The sequence below is a fragment of the Neoarius graeffei genome, chromosome 7, assembly GCF_027579695.1.
Source record: "Neoarius graeffei isolate fNeoGra1 chromosome 7, fNeoGra1.pri, whole genome shotgun sequence".
In the NCBI taxonomy this organism is placed as follows: domain Eukaryota; kingdom Metazoa; phylum Chordata; class Actinopteri; order Siluriformes; family Ariidae; genus Neoarius; species Neoarius graeffei.
Window position 1 is genome coordinate 45,943,019 of NC_083575.1, and position 20,634 is coordinate 45,963,652.

At 44.1% G+C, this 20,634-nt stretch overlaps 1 protein-coding gene across 2 annotated transcripts in view; it reads right to left on the reverse strand.

Moving 5' to 3' along the window:
- The window catches only part of ccar1 (cell division cycle and apoptosis regulator 1), a 51,224-nt gene that overhangs the window by 11,275 nt on the left and 19,315 nt on the right, over positions 1 to 20,634 (reverse strand). For both annotated transcript variants that reach the window (XM_060925769.1, XM_060925768.1), the window contains exons 6-18: positions 19,453 to 19,649; positions 19,234 to 19,360; positions 18,987 to 19,100; positions 16,425 to 16,617; positions 16,177 to 16,318; positions 5,711 to 5,866; positions 5,367 to 5,592; positions 5,155 to 5,268; positions 2,841 to 3,007; positions 1,891 to 2,101; positions 694 to 777; positions 429 to 617; positions 83 to 274 (exon numbers count right to left, since the gene is read on the reverse strand). In XM_060925769.1, the coding sequence (XP_060781752.1) occupies positions 83 to 274; positions 429 to 617; positions 694 to 777; positions 1,891 to 2,101; positions 2,841 to 3,007; positions 5,155 to 5,268; positions 5,367 to 5,592; positions 5,711 to 5,866; positions 16,177 to 16,318; positions 16,425 to 16,617; positions 18,987 to 19,100; positions 19,234 to 19,360; positions 19,453 to 19,649 (2,112 nt within the window). The remainder of the gene's footprint in view (positions 1 to 82; positions 275 to 428; positions 618 to 693; positions 778 to 1,890; positions 2,102 to 2,840; positions 3,008 to 5,154; positions 5,269 to 5,366; positions 5,593 to 5,710; positions 5,867 to 16,176; positions 16,319 to 16,424; positions 16,618 to 18,986; positions 19,101 to 19,233; positions 19,361 to 19,452; positions 19,650 to 20,634) is intronic.

The following is a 20,634-nucleotide window of genomic DNA, read 5'->3' on the forward strand; positions in this document are numbered from 1 at the left end:
AATTGCACTTGCTAGTAATTGTTATTTATTTAAAATGTACACTATATGATGAAGCTATTAAAAGTGGATTAGGTTTCCTAACCTCAAAGGAGTGCTCTTTATTGTCCTCCAGTCTGTAGTCCAACAGCACACTCAGAGACATGATGCTGCAGTCAAATTTGCCATTCTTGGCTGCCCAGTTAGGATGAACAATGATTGTGGGCTCATCTGGGAGAACGTAACGCCTTTCCCTACGTTGACGCTCCAACTCCTCTTGTCTCTTACGTTCCTCTTCCTGAAAGTCACACAAACTTCATCTGACTAATCTGGCAAATAAACAGTCAACTGACTTCCTTCTATACGGCTTTCATCTTGGTATACAAACCACGCTCACAATTTCAGTCCATATCTTAAGAATATGAGAACTCAATTTTCAAGTGATCCTTCACCTCACGATCTTCTTCTGTTCTGCAGGGCTCCTCCTCCTCCACACTGGTAGGCTCAGCCTTCTCAGGCTCTTTAGACTCCTCCACTTGCTCCTCCACCTTCAGTTGCTTAGTGAGCCGAGCTATCAATTGGGACTTTAGTCCTTTGGAGCTCAGAGATCGGTTCTCCAGTTCCTTACGCAGATCGTTCACCTAAACAGACATGCACATCAAAATGAAGCAGCTGCTCAGCAGGGAATGGCGCCAAAATGATTAACCAACAATTTACCTTCATAGACTTTGGATCGAGTTTAGACCAGTGAGTGGGGTTAGTAACCTCTTTAGAGTCGTCGTCATCTTTCTCCTCTTCTTCCTACATTATTGAAAAACAGATGAACAAAAAGTTAAAACAGTAACTATGAAATGGTTTTAATTTTTTGAAATAAAAGTTGATCCGTGCAAGAAGCAAAGTCAAAACAGTCTCATTTTCATCTCCAACTGAGGTCTCGATTTTGAGGGGAGGGGGGGGAAAAAAAGCCCTCAAAATAAAATAAATAAAAAAACAAACCAAATCAAATGCGTCAACTTCTAGTATACATGGGAGCTCTCTAGCTTTTATAACTGATACAAACCCCACCCATCGGCCAATCAATGCCAGTTCTGTGGAATACAAAAAGATAATCAATGACAGTGGGTCCAAGAAACGCAACAGATGCACTCAGAGATGGTCTCCAACCCAGTGTGTATAAAGTTTCCCTATAACTATAATTTGCAACTTTATTTTTTTATGCCTTTTCTCTCATTTTTAACATAGAGGACTGTCCTTTGATCAACCAACCTCCCTGGAGAAATCAAGTCCACAAGTCTAGGTACAGTCCAGTCCGAGAATATAGCAAAATTAAAAAATGAGGACAGACAAGAAACAAAACCTAAGGAATTTTTGGAGTTCATTAGATATTGATTTGAAGTATAAAATCAATCATAACATAAAACATTCTAAAACACACATTTTATCACAACTGGCTCGCCAGATTCCAGCATGCCATGCCATAATGTCAACAAGTTCCAAATGAAACAATGGGCACTTCCCACAAGCAAACTGTGGAATTTAAATATTATGTATATTTGTATGCTACAATAAATAAATAAATAAATAAATAAATAAATGTTTCTCATTCAATTTATGAATAGGCAGCGCTAGAATCTGTTTTACCAGTTGAAGCAGTCTCATTAAAGTATGTCCTAATCTGTTCCGCTGTGTGTGACTGCAGGCTGGGTGGGGTGGGGTGTGGTGGCGAGGGCAGTGCTGGGAGAGCAAGTAGAGGAAGCAGGGGGATGGGGTTGAGGAAAAAGGATGGACACACAGGGACAGTAAAAGGGGGTTTTATGATGCCTGTATTTGTTTTTGTGTATTTGAATGTTTTGTCTGTCTATTCCTGTGCCTGTGAGAAGCGGAAATGAGAAGAGAAGGATTAGCATTCAGTGCCTGTTCTCCATCAGCCTCCTTCCGTTCAGCCAAGAGTTTCTCTGCCAGCTGCTCCTTGAGTCCACGGGACAGTCCTTCCCACTCTGAGCGGGTAGGAAGACAATGCCAAACATCCGGGAGAAATAAAACCACTGTCTCCACATGTGCGGGAACTGTCCGCCCTTTGTGAGTCTCCTCAGGGCGGTGATAGCGAATCTCTGCAAAACGATACCTGTTGCAAAGGAAGAAGTGCATTGGAAAGAAACATTCTGTCAGACATCACAAGGCCTAACCCCAAGCACACTTCCATTTACACACACAGCTCCAATCCCACTGCCCCACTTTGTGGTAAATGACCCCAGAAGAGGACATGAAAATAAGTCTGCAGATCTCCACAGTGGGTTCTCACGATGAACAGCAGCCACGTATTGGGAAAATTGACAGACAGAATAAAACGAAAACGAACAACAAATCTGACATTTTCGCCTGCCCTCCTGCCAGACCCCTCCCCAAAGAAACAGAGTCTGAACCGGATGCTTGTGAGGGATAGCTTATAAACCACAAGGTTGTGAGAGGAAGACATATTCAAAGACACAGTGAAAGCAAGTTAAATATGTAAGATATTTAACATGTCAAATGTCATAAAACAGAATGTAATGGTGGCGACGACTCCTCTGGCTCTGCTTTTCTAGCAACAGATTAAGTGCATTCAACCACATAGAGGCATGACTGTTACACACATTAGCAAAAAGGACATTGCAAAGTAAAGATAAAAGAGCAAAAAAAAAAAATTACAGTTAAGTAAAACAAATAAGCCCCTGACATGTCAGAGCTTTGTCAAAACCATGCAGTGAGTCACAGACTGCTGATGTTTTTAGTTAGCGTTTTAGCATTGCTCAGGACTAGTACTGACAAACGCACACATGTAAAAATGAGACAAATTAGAACAATTTTAGAAGAGCTATACTTACCACTGGGTGCACAAACTCAGATCAATGCCTGTCAGAGCCTTACAACAACGTATTGCTGTTTTGATAAGGACCGAGGCATCATTCTCTGGATCAGCTCCATCCAGGGTTGGAGACCAGTGGCCACCAATAGCCATGGCCTCATCTTTTCCCCTCATCCCAACCAAGAACTGGAGGGGGGGAAAGAGACATGATGGGTTGACAAAAAAAAAAAAAATATTATACATGCTATACACAGAGAACTGAAGAAGCATTAAAGCATTCAAACAAGAAAGAGACATTCGTTAATCCAACTTCCACTTAAGGTACTGACACATAAACCCAACACCACTGTATGAAAAACAGGACAGACACATTACATTTAGCTTGTAGAGAAACAGGAGGGAAAACAAACAAACAAACAAACAAACACCTTCACATCAAGCAATTTGGTGGCTATTGGATAACTGCCTGGATAGCCTAAGTGAAACATTTGTTAATACAGGGACTTCTGCTGAAATTGTAGTCCTGTAACATACTACAGCACTGGCACCCATAAGCAGGTTACTGCTACCAAGTTCTACGCTGGCTGTAATTTGTGCTGAATTAGGATGTGGGTAAGCATGCACCGATACTGGCATCGGCCCCGATACTCCACTAATATACTCATACTCATACTTGTCAAACAGTTGCCGATACCATGAACCGATATCAGTGCCGATCCCATGCACCGATACCAATGTTCCCCGCAGCGCTTTTTGTTCCATTTGAGAGAGAAAAAAAAACTGAAGCATTGTTGAGCTCAGGCTTGAGCATAATATGATAGGCTATACCATGCGCCGATAGTGTTCCGTGAAGCGCCTTTTGCCAGCGTCCGTTCGAGAAAAAAAAGCCTCTCCCAGGAAAAAAATTGTAAATCTCAAGCATTGAGCATAGGCTAATTTCGTCAGAAGACAAAAAAAAAAATTGTTCGACAACAACCCATTTTTCCATGACGAAGATGTGTTTGCGTAGTCATGAAACAGTGCCGTCACAACATCTTTCCCCAACACTGTCATTTTAAACATCTCTCCACACTCCACTCCCTTTCGCTGCCATACGCAGATAGGCCTACGCTAAGATCCCCAACGTTATCCTTTTTTAATGTTGGCTATTCGCCTAGGTAAGGGTTTTGTAGGACAGGCTACTCACTAACAAACAAATGAAAATCGGATTTTTGTATAGGTGAATCCAACCGGCAGAGTTTTTAAGTACGAGTCCAACCGGGAGAGTTTAAGAGTGAAGAGAGAGCTTTAAGAAATGGCTGATTGAGTTTTCCAACTTGTTTCAGTTGAGGGCAACGCTAAGACCAAGGAAATTGACGTCCCATCTACAGGTATGGAGCTCCACGAGCACGGGACACGATGTTGCGAATGGACAGTAACAGCGTCTGCCTAACAAGTTCTGTGACTGAACAAGAGCGTGCTCGAGGCATTCAACTCTCCTGCAGCACACAGCAGGATGTGTGCACATGCACATGAGAGGAGGGGGGGGGCATATTTTAGTCTGCATTACTGGCGATGGAAATTAAATAATACATCGTCGCCGGCCGCCACTGTTATCTTGTGCGCTCTCTGTGATGTTGCGATGGTCACTGCTCCTCCCTTTCACGCCCTTGTCTTGTTGCTAAATGTAATTGGAGTAGTTTAAGCGCACCACCAGAACAACCCTTAAGTCAACCAAGACCGCAATGTTGCGGAAGGCCGATGATAGAGGGGGTAAGTGACCAGCGGAGTGAAATGATCACGCTGCATGTGGTAACTCACTGCTCTCTCCTCCCTTCATCAACAATCGGTCTTACATGTTGCAAGAGTGCAAGTCTTTCTTGACTTCGAAAGTTGGACATTGTAATCTAATCCAAATAAATAGCAGCCTTTTTCAGAAATTGCAGCAGCTAAATATTTAATTCTTTGTGTAGGCTATTTGCAATGAGTGTAGTTTTCTGGGAGTGAATGTTGCGCGACAATCGAGAGAGGTTGCACACGGAAGCGCAGATAGCCTTGTAGTCCACGTTACACTGCCAGCAGACAGCGCCTCTTCATTTCACGGTAGCGCTTCTTTTGCAACATTGTTATGTAGGCCTAGCGCAGCAGCAGCGGTTGCGAGCATTGCGGCGGCCCGCGGGTGTTAGATTATAGATATGTAGGTAGCCTATATTTTAATAACATCAACAGTATCGGTATCGGTAGTACTCGGTATCGGCAAGTACTGAAATGATAGTACTCATACTCGTATCGGTTTTCACAAATGTGGTATCGGTGCATCTCTCGATGTGGGATAACTACATATAAGGCTTTACCTTAATGAGGCGGGCTGGGTGCTGGAAAGAGTCCCTCAGCTCTTGCGGATCATCAGCCAAGGCGCAAGACTTGTGATATAGTTCATCGAGGCTGGGATTTGCAAGCAGCATCACCTACACCATAAACCAATTAGTTTAGTCAGGCTTCATGCACAAGAACACATGGGGGGGGGGTGTTACAATGAAGAAAAAGGTACACCATGTCCTCACACCTTAGCACTATAGGTATGATTGGCATCAGGAGGGTCCAATACAGCAGTGTTCTTCACTAAAGAGTCCACTTCTTTATGCATGATATGGAAGTTACAGTAGTTTCCAAAGGTAAATGGTCGTGATAAGGGAAAGGCATCCACCCAAGTGAATACAGCATCAAAGAAATCACTTGGGATGTAAAGACTTTGATACCTCCGTCGAAGCTCCATCATGTCACAATTATATCTGTAGAGTGAGCACACACACACACACACACACACACGCATGCAATTATAATATACATATGTACTTTACATCCATGTTAAAATACCGTTTATTCTGAAATAGTAAGCATAAGACTTACCCATCCAGGGAGAACTTGGAGAACTGTACAGTATATCGAGGTACAACTCTGCGCGGACGTCTTGGAGAACGATCTCGTCGAGGTGACCGATCCCTTGATCGCTTGCGTGCTGGGGAACGCTCTCTGGATCGCCTCCGCTCTCTGTCTCTCTCCCGACTGCAGACAAATAATCATTCGGTTACATACACAGAAACTCCACGCTGACAATAACTCAAACTCGGGATTCAATCAGAACCTAGAGTTGTGAGGATGCCACATTGGGTCACAAATACAATACAATTAATTAAATATAATTATTTCCCAAAACATGTGGCAATATATTTATACCCCTAAGTAATATTTTAAATGAATGAAAATTTCTTGTTCATGAGGGCATTTTTTGTATCATTTTTTTAACACCGCTAAGTCTCTAGCTACTGCTACCTTTGACCACTATTTGTTTACCATGAGTACAAGTTGCACACATCTACCTTTGAAAACGTATGCACAGTACATTTGGAAATTCAGCAAGTAAAGGACACACTGAAGTTAAATTTAAGAACTGTTCAACATACTTTAAGACCTCAATGCCACTTTGAGCTATAACTGGTTACACCAGCAACACACCTTTACGACATAGTTTTGCAATGTCAAAATCAAAACAGTGTATATAAACACTACATACTTCAAATACGCCAGAAGGAAACGAGAACAAATTTAATGACTAACCCGAAGGATAAGGTTTATTAAAATTCATAACAGTAACGCTCTCTCTCACACACCTAATAAACGAGGCCATCACCACATTTTTCACACAAAATAGCAGTGAATGCCAACTCCATTAATAGACATTAGCAGAACACTCTTCAGCCTTTATTACAACTGAAAAACACTTGCACTTGTGTTAATTGAACTGGGATCGTGTATACTGTACGATAAAACAAATGGTGAGCTTTGGGCAGGATTCATGGCATGTGCCTCAACTGCTTTTCGTCCTAACAATTTTTCAATCTGCACCAGCTCACTGCATGCCTCCTTCTGAGGGTGTTTGACTTTGTGATAAGTTGGGCCATTAACAATCCAGAGTTTCCTTCTGCCTGCTCTGCAAGCTCTTCTGCATCTTTTTGTAGGATGTTGAAATCTGTTAGAAGCTTTTTTTTTTCTCTCCCCCTTTTTCAGCTCCTTTCATAAAGAGGCAGTGTTGGGGTCTAAAACCTTCTTCTTGACAGCATCTACACACATCTGTAGCATCAACCAAATCTCAACTGCTCTCTCTGCCACAGGGACATTTTTGAAGCATCTACGGCTGCAGAATGGTAGTGGGAAGCAGGAAGGCCCCAATCAGGCTAGTGAAGTTCTCTCTCCTTGCAGGAACATTGCGGAAGAGAAAGTACATTACTCTCTGAATCTGTTCCGGCTGCCACATTTGTAAAGCCTGCTTTTACTACGTTGTGGAGGGTGTGAAGAGCACAGCTTCCAACAAGGACCAGCTGGGCACCCCATACAGCTCTGCATGCTCTCTCTGGAGAAAATCCAGCAACTTAAAAGTTGCCACTGGGGCCATCCGTACTGATAGGCACAAGTTGCCTCGCATTTAGTTGTGCAGCGCATTCCTGTAAATTGACAAAGTAATCAGTTTATTAATGGACAATAATCCCAGAAAGTTTATTCTTGAAATACACTGGCATTCAGACACACAGTCAATGCCAAATAACCACCAGAGATAGCATAGCCTTTGAACAATGTCAAAATAATAAATGGCAAATTATCACTTGAAAATTTACAATTAGTAGGCTATAACCGAACAAAAATATTTTTTCCCATTAACTTCACTGATATAGCATTGTAACGTATCCTATAGCCAATTTTTAAAAATCCGGATTTGAAATGTGTTGGAGTTTACCCCAGTGAACAAGAGGGTCGCCTCTCTGCGCCTTCGGATTGGGGAGAGGGCTCTTGCTGTTGTTTGTGCCTACGGGCCAAATAGCAGTATAGAGTATCCAGCCTTCTTGGAGTCCCTGGGAGAGGTACTGAGGGGTGCTCAGACTGGGGACTCCATTGTGCTACTGGGGGACTTCAATGCTCACGTGGGCGACGACAGTGACACCTGGAGGGGCGTGGTTGGGAGGAACGGCCTCCCCGATCTGAACCCGAGTGGTGTTTTGTTATTGGACTTCTGTGCTAGTCACGGTTTGTCCATAACGAACACCATGTTCGAGCATAGGGGTGTCCATAAGTGCACGTGGCACCAGGACACCTTAGGTCGGAGGTCGATGATCGACTTTGTAGTCATTTCATCTGATCTCCGGCCCTATGTCTTGGACACTCGGGTGAAGAGAGGGGCTGAGCTGTCAACTGATCACCACCTGGTGGTGAGTTGGATCCGCTGGCGGAGGAGGAAGCTGGACAGACCTGGCAGGCCTAAACGTATGGTGAGGGTCTGCTGGGAACGTCTGGCCGAGCACTCTGTTGGGGAGGTCTTTAACTCCCACCTCCGGGAGAGCTTTTCCCAGCTTCCGAGGGAGGCGGGGGACATTGAGTCTGAGTGGACCGTGTTCTCTACCTCCATTGTGGACGCAGCTGTTTGGAGCTGTGGCCGCAAGGTCTCCGGTGCCTGTCGTGGCGGCAATCCCCAAACCCGGTGGTGGACACCAGAAGTAAGGGATGCCGTCAAGCTGAAGAAGGAGTCCTATCAGGCCATGTTGACCTCCGGGACTCCTGAGGCAGCCGACGGGTATCGGCAGGCCAGGCGTGCTGCAGCTCGGGCAGTTGCGGAGGCAAAAACTCGGAACTGGGAGGAGTTCGGGGAGGCCATGGAGAAGGACTATCGGTCGGCCTCGAAGAAATTCTGGCAAACCGTCCGGCGCCTCAGGAGGGGGAAGCAGTACTCTGCCAACACTGTTTACAGTGCGGGTGGGGAGCTGTTGACCTCGACTGGGGACATTGTCGGGCGGTGGAAGGAATACTTTGAGGATCTCCTCAATCCCACCGTCATGTCTTCCACTGAGGAGACTGAGGCTGATGACTCAGAGGTGGACTCGTCCATTACCCAAGCCGAAGTCACTGAGGTGGTTTGCAAGCTCCTCGGTGGCAAGGCACCGGGGGTGGATGAGATCCGCCCTGAGTATCTCAAGTCTCTGGATGTTGTGGGGCTGTCTTGGTTGACACGCCTCTGCAACATCGCGTGGCGGTCGGGGACAGTGCCTCTGGAGTGGCAGACTGGGGTGGTGGTCCCTCTTTTTAAGAAAGGGGACCGGAGAGTGTGCTCCAATTATAGGGGAATCACACTTCTCAGCCTCCCAGGGAAAGTTTACTCCAGGGTACTGGAGAGGAGAATTCGACCGATAGTCGAACCTCGGATCCAGGAGGAACAATGCGGTTTTCGTCCTGGTCGCGGAACACTGGACCAGCTCTATACCCTTCATAGGGTGCTCGAGGGTTCATGGGAGTTTGCCCAACCAGTCCACATGTGCTTTGTGGATCTGGAGAAGGCATTCGACCGTGTCCCCCGTGGTATTCTGTGGGGGGTGCTTCGGGAGTATGGGGTTCGGGGCTCTTTGCTAAGGGCTGTCCGGTCCCTGTACGAACGGAGCAGGAGTCTGGTTCGCATTGCCGGCAGTAAGTCAGACCTGTTCCCAGTGCATGTTGGACTCTGGCAGGGCTGCCCTTTGTCACCGGTTCTGTTCATAATTTTTATGGACAGAATTTCTAGGCGCAGCCAGGGGCCGGAAGGAATCCTGTTTGGGAACCACAGGATTTCATCTCTGCTTTTTGCGGATGATGTTGTCCTGTTGGCTTCTTCAAACCAGGACCTTCAGCATGCACTGGGGCGGTTTGCAGTCGAGTGTGAAGCGGCTGGGATGAGAATCAGCACCTCCAAGTCCGAGGCCATGGTTCTCGACCGGAAAAGGGTGGCTTCCCCTCTCCAGGTTGGTGGAGAAGTCCTGCCTCAAGTGGAGGAGTTTAAGTATCTCGGGATCTTGTTCACGAGTGAGGGAAGGATGGAGCGTGAGATCGACAGGCGGATCGGTGCAGCCTCCGCAGTGATGCGGTCGCTTTACCGGTCCGTCGTGGTGAAGAAGGAGCTGAGCCAAAAGGCGAAGCTCTCAATTTACCGGTCGATCTACGTTCCGACTCTCACCTATGGTCATGAGCTTTGGGTAATGACAGAAAGAACAAGATCGCGGATACAAGCGGCTGAAATGAGTTTCCTTCGCAGGGTGGCTGGGCGCTCCCTTAGAGATAGGGTGAGAAGCACAGTCACTCGGGAGGAGCTCGGAGTAGAGCCGCTGCTCCTCCACATCGAGAGGAACCAGCTGAGATGGCTCGGGCATCTTTTTCGGATGCCTCCTGGACGCCTCCCTGGGGAGGTGTTCCAGGCATGTCCCCCCGGGAGGAGGCCCCGGGGAAGACCCAGGACACGCTGGAGGGACTATGTCTCTCGGCTGGCCTGGGAACGCCTCGGTGTTCTTCCCGAGGAGCTGGCCGAGGTGTCTGGGGAAAGGGAAGTTTGGGCTTCCATGCTTAGACTGCTGCCTCCGCGACCCGGTCCCGGATAAGCGGAAGACGACGAGACGAGACGGATTTGAAATGCAAACTCCTCTCTGATAGGAACACAACCACTAGGAGCACCATTTTCCCTCCCTGCTGCAACCACAGTGGAGAGCAACGCAATAAAAGAATTCTAAATAAAAGAAAACTAATCAAATTTGCACCCCAGCAACCACAGAATATCATTAGTCAATCATTAAAATCAATATCAAAAATTAAAATGCAAGATGAACTTTGATGCGATTCAACAGGTCATCAACTCTTCCATGTCCCAAGAACTGAGATCCAAGGTATCTGGATTGGACAGAGCCATCCTCCCAAAATCGAACATGGATGTTGAGCTGTTTTTTGTTTGTCGATTGATTAAGGCTCTCATCAAGCATCAGTACAAAAGGCCCAGCCTTTTTAATGCTATCAACAAGCCGCTGTTTGAAGTAAGGTGCTAACCCAGATATGATTATATACCCGATTTTGTCCTTGCCACAAGCGAATATCTTGGCAATGTCAGAATCGAGAAACATAGCTTTAAAAATATCCTTAATTCCTTCGTTGGAATTCAGAGAGAGTGGTGTTTGCATGATGTATTGAGGCACCACAGAAACTGTGTGTGTAGCGTTGGCGTGGTGCCAAGTCACCGTCAGGTCATAAGATGAAGCTGTGGCTATTGTTGAAATTTCAGCTGTGGTACTGGGTTGTGGTGTTGTAGCCATTGTAGTAGCAGCACAGAAACTGGCAACAGACTGCTGCCTTCTGCATTCCAAAGCTCTTCTGTGGCTACCACTCTGCATATGTGACCGGACAGCTTTTATCCCCATCAAGTTCACACTGATGTTTCTTTTACAAATTGAACAAAATGCCTCCCGCTTATTTCCAGCGATGGACCTTAGCCATGATTTTAAACGTCTCCTCCAACCACTCGTCAGAAAACTGCACTTTCCCATAATGCTGAATTGACTGGAGTTTGTTTTAAGGACTTTGATGAGCATAGCTGTTGTCACACAATGTTTTGCAGTCAGTGAGGTGCGCTGTGCAAAATGTTTCATTTTTAAAATGACATCAAATTTGCAGGACTTGCCTACTCAGAAAAAAAAATAAAACCCTCGAACGCAACTTGGCTACGCAATACAAAAAAAAAAAAAAAAAAAAGTGAATTCCCACAAAGTTTTAGCATACAAACTCTGGCAAATTGGCAGTTCACACAGAAAAGTTAGCCACAAAATTTAAGACTTCATACAACGGCTATTAGGGCGGCACGGTGGTGTAGTGGTTAGCGCTGTCGCCTCACAGCAAGAAGGTCCGGGTTCGAGCCCTGTGGCCAACGAGGGCCTTTCTGTGCGGAGTTTGCATGTTCTCCCCGTGTCAGCGTGGGTTTCCTCCGGGTGCTCCGGTTTCCCCCACAGTCCAAAGACATGCAGGTTAGGTTAACTGGTGACTCTAAATTGACCGTAGGTGTGAATGTGAGTGTGAATGGTTGTCTGTGTCTATGTGTCAGCCCTGTGATGACCTGGCGACTTGTCCAGGGTGTACCCCGCCTTTCGCCCGTAGTCAGCTGGGATAGGCTCCAGCTTGCCTGCGACCTTAAGGATAAAGCAGCTAGAGATAATGAGATGAGATGAGACAACGGCTATTAAGACTTTTTAATACGGGTCTTAATTTTCAAAAATTTGATTTAATACATTTTAAAGACCCTGTGGACACCCTGTACTACCCCACTTACACCAGACGGGAATAGTCAGGGCCTTCAGAGAAGGCCCAAATCAGCATTTCAATTCTTTAATTGCTTTCATTCTTTCACAATTTCATTATAATCATTCTCTTCTAGTTCAGCCTCATTTTATATCAAATTTGCTTTAGAAATGAAAGGGTTACGGTCCTGAAAACATTAAAATAGTTAATCAATTAGATTCTTTTGTTTGTTATCTCTAGGCAGAGAAAGGTTTCGAGCTGGCTCACTCATTGGTTAGGACTTCATTGCCAGGACAGAAGGCCATGGCAGTGTATGTTTATGTAGGAAGTGACAGATGAATTAACCAATCAGGTTTTGATTTATAGTGAGAGGGACCAAAAATTTCTCTCTTGGCCTTCTCAAAAGCCAACGGGAGCTTAACCACAAGTCGTTGCCATTAGCGCAGCAGTGAAGTCACCTTCCAGCCACTGTAGCGTTCATCAGTAGTGTTAGCAAATGCTAATGAAGCAGTCAAGCTATCGAGAGCAAGTAGCACAGGCTAACGGCCGAGAAACTAAGGCTACGTTTACATTACGTCGAATCAGCGGATCATCAGATTAACGTTCTTAAAACGATTCGCGTTGACACTAAAACCGTTAGCCGTGCACACAGCAACACCAATACGCGGATACGCTCGGCTCCGCAGGCATCCTGCGCTCCAAATCACTCCGCCCTGAACAGCGAGTGCCCTCTGGAGGGTGCGCACTCCGGCCCTGCGCAGCTCACACAGCGCGTGAGTGAAGTGAACAAGCCACGATTTGGGACTGAGCCGCTGTGTGTGAGATCCCAGCGCAGATCACTTATTACTTGCAAGTGGAAGGATGGCAAGCCTAAAGACAATCATAACTACACAATGGGCAGTATTTGCATCAGTATTTGCAGTATTTTCATACTTTTATACTCTTTAATGAAAGGTGATACAAGGCGGAAGTCTGCGCCGTTTTTCAGCAGTCGCGTCACATGACCAACGCCAGCGAATCAGGAAGGTGGATGTCACAGTGACGTTGTCCAATGAGACGCCAGCTAGAGCTCAGCACAGCGTATTCGCGTATTCTGAATGTTTACACAGCACCGGAGCTGATACGATCTAGATTGAATACGTGGACGCTGGCGGATTCCCGTTTCCCCGCTTTTTCAGGGGGGTTAATGTAAACGGACAGTGCGTCCGCGAAGAAAACGAGACAGATACGGTCTAGTGTAAACGTAGCCTAAGATTTCTGACTTCAGACTCTTCCACGCACGCTTGCCACAGTATTTTTCACTCAGACATAAATATTCATTTCCCTCTGTAATTTACTTGGTTACTTTTAAAATCAACATCGACAACTACACATAACGGAGCTACCTGGCAGCCTGCCGCTAATCCCTTGCCCTGTTGCTTTTTTTGGTGTGTCTGAAGTCCCAGCTCTAATAGTAACAGTTCGCCACTTACACTGAGGAGGACGTTGAGAGAAGAAAAGAACAGCCAATAGATCACAGTTTATAACTGTACAGTTAGTTAGACACCATCTTCATAACAAGCTGCTTAGATGTGTTGCATGAAAGAAGCCTTTCCTGGCAGCAGTGTGTACAAGAGTGCTCCGAGAGCACAATATCCCCTGCTGGCAACTATGCCATAACTCTGGTAAAATGCAACTGAATTGAACGAAATTGCAATGCATATTACCGACATAAATCACAAAGAATTGTATCAAGTTTTGTGAAATTCTTCCAAAAATTGTGAAAGGAGTGGATTTCAGAAGGCAAGTACCCTTCCCAGGACAGACGGGCATCGCCACGGCATAATCCCCCTTCGGGCCTTTCAGCCAGCAGGGGATAAAAATTGTGAGGGAAGTTGATTTCAGAAAGAAAACACACCTTGATCAAATTACCAAAGTACAAGTTTGTTAATATTCAAGGGCTGTAACTCTGGTAAAATGGGACTGAATTTAACGAAAATGACAATATGCGTACTAGCAACATAACACAATGCCTCTTGTCAAGTTTTGTGAAATTCCTCCAAAAACTGAGAGAGGAGTTATTTTCAGAAGGAAAACACACTCAGGCGGCACGGCGGTGTAGTGGTTAGTGCTGTCGCCTCACAGCAAGAAGGTCCGGGTTCGAGCCCCGTGGCCGGCGAGGGCCTTTCTGTGCGGAGTTTGCATGTTCTCTCCGTGTCCGCGTGGGTTTCCTCCGGGTGCTCCGGTTTCCCCCACAGTCCAAAGACATGCAGGTTAGGTTAACTGGTGACTCTAAATTGACCGTAGGTGTGAATGAGAGTGTGAATGGTTGTCTGTGTCTATGTGTCAGCCCTGTGATGACCTGGTGACTTGTCCAGGGTGTACCCCGCCTTTCGCCCATAGTCAGCTGGGATAGGCTCCAGCTTGCCTGCGACCCTGTAGAACAGGATAAAGCGGCTACAGATAATGAGAGAGAGAAAACACACTCATGAAATTGTCAAAGTATAATTTTGTTAATCAAGGGCTGTAACGCTGGTAAAATGTGACAGAATTTAATAAAATTGTGTGTATTACCGACATACAACCAAGAATCCTGCCAAGTTTGGTGAAATTCCTTCAAAAATTGAGAGAGGAGTTATTTTCAGAAGGTGAGCACCCTCCCCAGGATGGACGGACAGACGGAAATCACCACGACATAATCCCCCTTCGGCCCATATCCCCCTTTCGGCCGGTGGGGGATAAAAATGAGAACCTGCACTCCAAGTGTTATTACCACTACTATCAGAATTAGTGCGGATATTAAAATATTTTTGGCTATGCACAAACCAACAGCATTGTTAAATATGATGAATCAGTGAATTGTTGATGCTTCTGGGCTGGGTTTTTTTTTTTTGCGCGCTAATGGTAAAAACAATAGCAGTTGGCTTTTGCCAGGAGGTTAAAGTGCATATCATGGGTAAATTCAGGAGCAAGATCAATGTAATTCTCCTACTTTATATTAAACTTTGGTCAAATATCTGTAACATTCTGCATTCTCTGCTATTTTTTTTACCTTGCGCAATAGCCGAAAAATTCAGCTGAAATCAAGCCATTTGAGGCGAATTGGTCCGCCTCTGAAAAAACTTGCCATTTGGATTTCCTGGCAAACATTGATTTTCGTGACGTCATCTGCGAGACGCCTCCCTCTGAATCCTACGTCAGCGCTGGTTTGTTTATGAGAAAACGACCTGGTGGTTTTCTGCAAATTTCTTCGTTATCGTGTAATTATTAAAATGGTTAACAGATGTATCGTAGGAGGGTGTAGCAACACCAATCTTGATGGGATTAGTACTCCTCGTTTTCCAAAAGACCGGACAATGAGAGAGAAATGGGAGCGCTTGGTCTACACAGGCTGTGCACTGAAACCGTGCAAAGCTCTCGCAGCCTGCTGGCGCTTCCGCAGGTGACGTCACGAATCTGGCTCCAGACTCCCTTGGGATTTTTCCAGACGCGTTTTATTTTATTTTTTTCTGCTGTAGACAGATGGTCTTGTGCAAAATTACCCTTCTGGATGAGTGTGTAAAGGGACATACTTTCATATAAAAAAAAAACAAAACATGAAATTGGTCCAGAATATGCACTTTAACAGCTAGCCATAGGTGAATATTTTACCAAGACAATGACCATAAACATACTCCTAAATCTATACAGGAATGGTTAAAGATAGATAATCAAATATTTTGCAAATGCCATCTCTGGATTTGAACCCTGTTGAAAATCTTTGGTCTGAACTGACAAGGGGAGTCTATAGGTATGCAAACCTAAGAAATAAAATACATCTTCAAAGGTTTTTTGCTAAGAGGAGCAGTCCAAGATCTCTAGACAAGTGTAGTCTCAGAGCTCTTACTCTTTACAAGAAACGACATCACCATTATCTGTAGAGGCGCCAATAATTTGTAAAATACAGTTTTGCAGCAAAAAGTACATCAGAAGACTCGCATACAGAATATCTCCAATTGATTGTTTAAAATATAAATAACAATCCGTCTCTCATGTATGCATATTACTTTTTGTACTTCCTGCAAGTGTTCAGATGAACAATAGATGGGATATGTTGACTGTTATAAATGAATCCACCATTTTGTTTTTCAGCAATATACAAGTAGGATCAATTTTCATTATAAAATAAATTCTATAGCTAAAATTATATAGCTGTAATTATTTTCACACTGTGAATAAGCCTTAAGAATGACCTATAGAAAATTTAATTTCACAAACAAATAAATATTGACCTTCGGTCTTCTTTCCTCAGAATGAGTTCTGGTCTATCACTGCGGCTGGGAAAGCGAGGGGAGGGGTCTATGCGTCTCACAGGCTGAGGTTGGGGCATCATCCGCACTGGAGGCTGGAGTAACCCCCCTGAAAAGACTGAATCTACAAGACAGGCAGAAGCAACAGCTTAAACAGAGCATAAGGTAATACCATCTCTCATTTTGGAAGCACTCAGAACTTGCTGAGAAGCTGGATTAAGTTACTCTACCTTTTTGAGGTGGCTGAGGAAGGAGAGGCTGGGGTGGATTCTGGAGCAACGGTGCGAGAGAGGCTGCTGAAAGCTGAGCCTGAAGTAATGAGGGAGGGGGACCCTGTGCTGGCACACTGAACGTGGTAGGTGGAGGTAGAGACTGAATCATGGAAGGGCCTGCCTTCATCATGTTGGGAGCAGGAGGCTGGCTCTGAAACATGCAGTACAAACGAGTTAGAATCAACTGAGCCAGAGGATTACAGCAACCAGTTTGGGACTAGCCTGTCGAGACTGGTGCTGGCCATGTACATATGGGCGCAAGGTATACATTTTTAATACATTTTATGCACAGAGTATATGAAAACTGTTTCACTTCCAACACATGAACTTGAGTGACCTATTAAGCCTCGGTCACAACCGGCCGTACGTGCTCCTACGGCCGGTCTACGTGCAAAAAACGCAAGAAACGCACAGAGGGCACGCGTGAAACGCACGGAGGGCGCGCGTGTGACGTGCTGATTTTCGAGCCGTAGACTGGCTGCAGAGGTTCTTTGTCATGTCAAACAAACTCTACAGGCGCTTACGTTTTTTTCAGGTTGCAAGACAAACTTACGGCCAACGTGCGTCTTTCTCCATGAAAAAAAAAAAAAAAGCAGCGATTTGGGAAACGCCAAAAATCGCATGGCCAAAAAAAAAAAAAATCGTACGTCCGGTTGTGACCTAGGCTTTATGAAGGTTAAGACCTGAGGAAAAGGTTTATTAAAAACACAAAACCCCATGATAAGGAGACCAATAAGAAAGAATTAGTAAGAAAGTAATTCAAATATAAAATCAATTGTTTATTAGTTTTGGCCATTGCTTAAAACCAAAAACCCATGACAAAACAAGCATGTAGTCATTAATGACTATTCAGGACCAGAGGTAAAACATAGCTTCATTTTAAAGATTACTAGAAAATTATCTATATTATCTCCTGTGAAAGATGACAAGAGATCATGGTGGACTGGTAAGAACTAGTAAGTGCAGAGGCATCCTGAATATTGCACTTCAAAATACTTGGTTAGTTACATAGAACAATACAGACATCAGCTATTCTATGCTTGTTTTATCATCCACTTCATTACTATTAAACTAACAGAGGAAATCTGAAAAACCCAATGAATGCTTCAAGAACAAAGTAAATTTCTTCGAGCCCTAATTTCCAAACACGGTTTAGCAAAACAGACAACAGGTTGTGAGAAAACAGAGTATAAAAACTGACATTTAACACAAAGTGTAAACCAGAGCAGATGTAGTAACATTTTAGACACAGCTCATCTTTGGCAGAAAGGAAGAGTAGCAAAGAACTGTGACTAACACCTGTTTATGTAATGAGAAAAGAAGCAATATTTCAGTTCACTCATGCCATGGAAGAAATATGGTAATTAACCAATGGAGCCGTTCATCTCATCTGACTTGAAAAGCTCAGGCAAACACTAAAATGACTGTATTCAGTAGTTAGCCAGCTTTCTTGTCATGTTACGATAGCAAAAGCAGTTTAATGTCTAAACAGTTTCTTTGAAGAAAGCTAAACTATGGTTTGTATTAAAAACACCAAGCAGTATTTTGTATAAAAGTCTTTACTTGAAAATGACAGGAAACTCCATCTTCAGTTGTTGCTTTATCCTGGTCTCATTGGATCCTTACCCAGAAAAAACGGGGATGAAGCAGGACTATGAGACCTGCTCTTGTTATGGGACGGAAGTTTTGTTCTTTCACCTGGTACTCAGTAAACATGGCCATGAATTTTCACTGAATGTGCGTTACTTGACTTAAGCTGCAGTCATATTAATCCGTGTGGTGATGAAGAGCACATTACAAAATGTTTTCCTGCAAGTAGCTCACAATTGGGCAGCACAGTGGTGCAGTGGTGAACACTGTCGCCCCACAGAAAGAAGGTTCCAGGTTCAAACCTCACGGCCGACGGAGCCTTTCTGTGTGGAGTGTGCATGTTCTCCCCGTGTCTGCGTGGGTTTCCTCCATGGTCCAAAGACATGTGGTTAGGTTAACTGGCTACTCTAAACTGCCCATAGGTGTGACTGGTTGAGAGGAGAAAACCTCTATAATAATCCAGTAGAAGGCAATGGGAAACCACTACTGTAATTCTTCCCTAGAAACTTTGATGGCTGGTACTGTCAGAGCAGCTACGTCACTGCAGCAATATGCCAAACAGATAGCTAGCCAACAATAGCATTTTTCTACCAGAGAGATTCCCCAGAGCTTACATTCAGGAGTTAATACCCAGATATTTATAAGTTTTTCTACCTTTAATGGTGGAAGCTGCTTGTTTGTCTGTGTGTGTGTGTGTGTGTGTATATATATATATATATATATATATATATATATATATATATATATATATATATATATATATATATATGACTAGACAGCTGTCACAACTGCCAAAACGGAATGAGATTTCCCCTGGCAATTACAAACACATGAATTTCTTTTACAAGCTGAAAACTTAAAATTGCCATAATTCCAACATGACATGAATGCACTATGAGGGAAAGAAAAGGGAACACTTCAAACGGTTACATTTGATCTTGAATCCACCGCTGTGTGTATGTCACTGTAGCGTTGTACTCCTGCGTCAGAGTAAAAGCTGGACAGCTGTGGGGAAACTTGAGGTAAGGGCTGGGCCGCCTGGTGCTATATGGAGATTAAAAGCACAGTAATCAACATCACGGCAATGACATCCTTTGAAAGCAATATAGAACCAGTTATCTTGTCGGTTATTTAGATTTTTGGTGGAGGATCAGTTTAGCAAATTGGTTTTGCTCACCGATTGGTTGGGTAACTGAGGTAAAGTCTGTATGCGCTGGGCATTCCATTTGAAGGGCATGTTTGGATTATAGACAGCCTCCACCAGAACACGGTCACCCACTTGGGGTGTTTTTCCCTTTACAGCACTAGAAACACAACAGAAATGTGATAATCAGCATTTTTATAAATACCCATTATTTAAAAGCAATCCAAAAAACACAGCTGCACTATCCCTTACCTAAGCTGAAAGAACACATCTTCATCCACAAACCCGAATGTATCGTGCAGCTTGTTGACAACCCCAGTGAAAACGCGCTGTTTTTGTGGCTGAGACTGCTGCTGATGGCTGGAGCGGGGGGTCGGGTAGGAGACTGTGATTTGTGCCGTCTGCTGCGGGTTCGACAAAGCCATACTGGTTGGCAAAGCAACAGGTGGCTGGGGACCACAAACCAGATTTCTTAAATGACAGAAAACCATATAGATGCCATATTTTACATATGCACTGACATGCTACCGACATCCCCCAAGTATAATTTGCCATGTTTGCTAATGTCGTTAATACTACTGTAATAACTGCTTATAAACTAGGAAGAAAAATTTTAATGTGGCAAACACAGATGATGCAGTGTACAAAATTTACAATTTAATTTTCTAAATTTCATTGCACCCATGCATAGGTGAGGTTTCTGTATAGCACCAGCTTTGTTATTTTAGTACCTAATTCAAATCTGTGCATATGAACAATACGCTTACATTTAAAGAAAGATTCCCTTGCTGCAATTAATAAATATGTACAGTTCAATATAAAAAAAATATTTAAATGCATAAATAAATTCACTCTACTGATTGAAACAACCTTGCTTTCTATTTACTGGACATACACTGACTATTAGGAACACTATACTAATACTGGGTAGGGCCTCCCTTTGCTCTCAAAACAGCCTCAATTCTTCACGGCATGGATTCCACAAGATGTTGGAAATTTTCTTTTGAGATTCTGGTCTATGTTGATATGATCGCATCACACAATTCCTGTAGATTTTAATTGCACTTGCTACGAATCTCCCATTCCACCACATCCCAAAGATTCAGATCTGGTGACTGGGAAGGCCACAGAAGAACAGTGAAGTCATTGTCATGTTTATGAAACCAGTCCAAGATTATTTTTGCCTTGCGACATGGTGCATTATCAGGCTGGAAGTAGCCATTAGAAGATAGTAAATTGTGGCCTTGAAGGGATGCACATAATCAACAATAGAGCTGTGCTGTATCACACTGTCCATGATAACACCAGTATAAATTTGTGAGATAAAAAAAAAAGTGCCATCTCGCAATATAACGATGCAATGCATTTACATTCCCGAGTGCGCACAATTACACAAGCCCAAACGTGTCTGTGAGTAAGAGCAGCAATGACGAT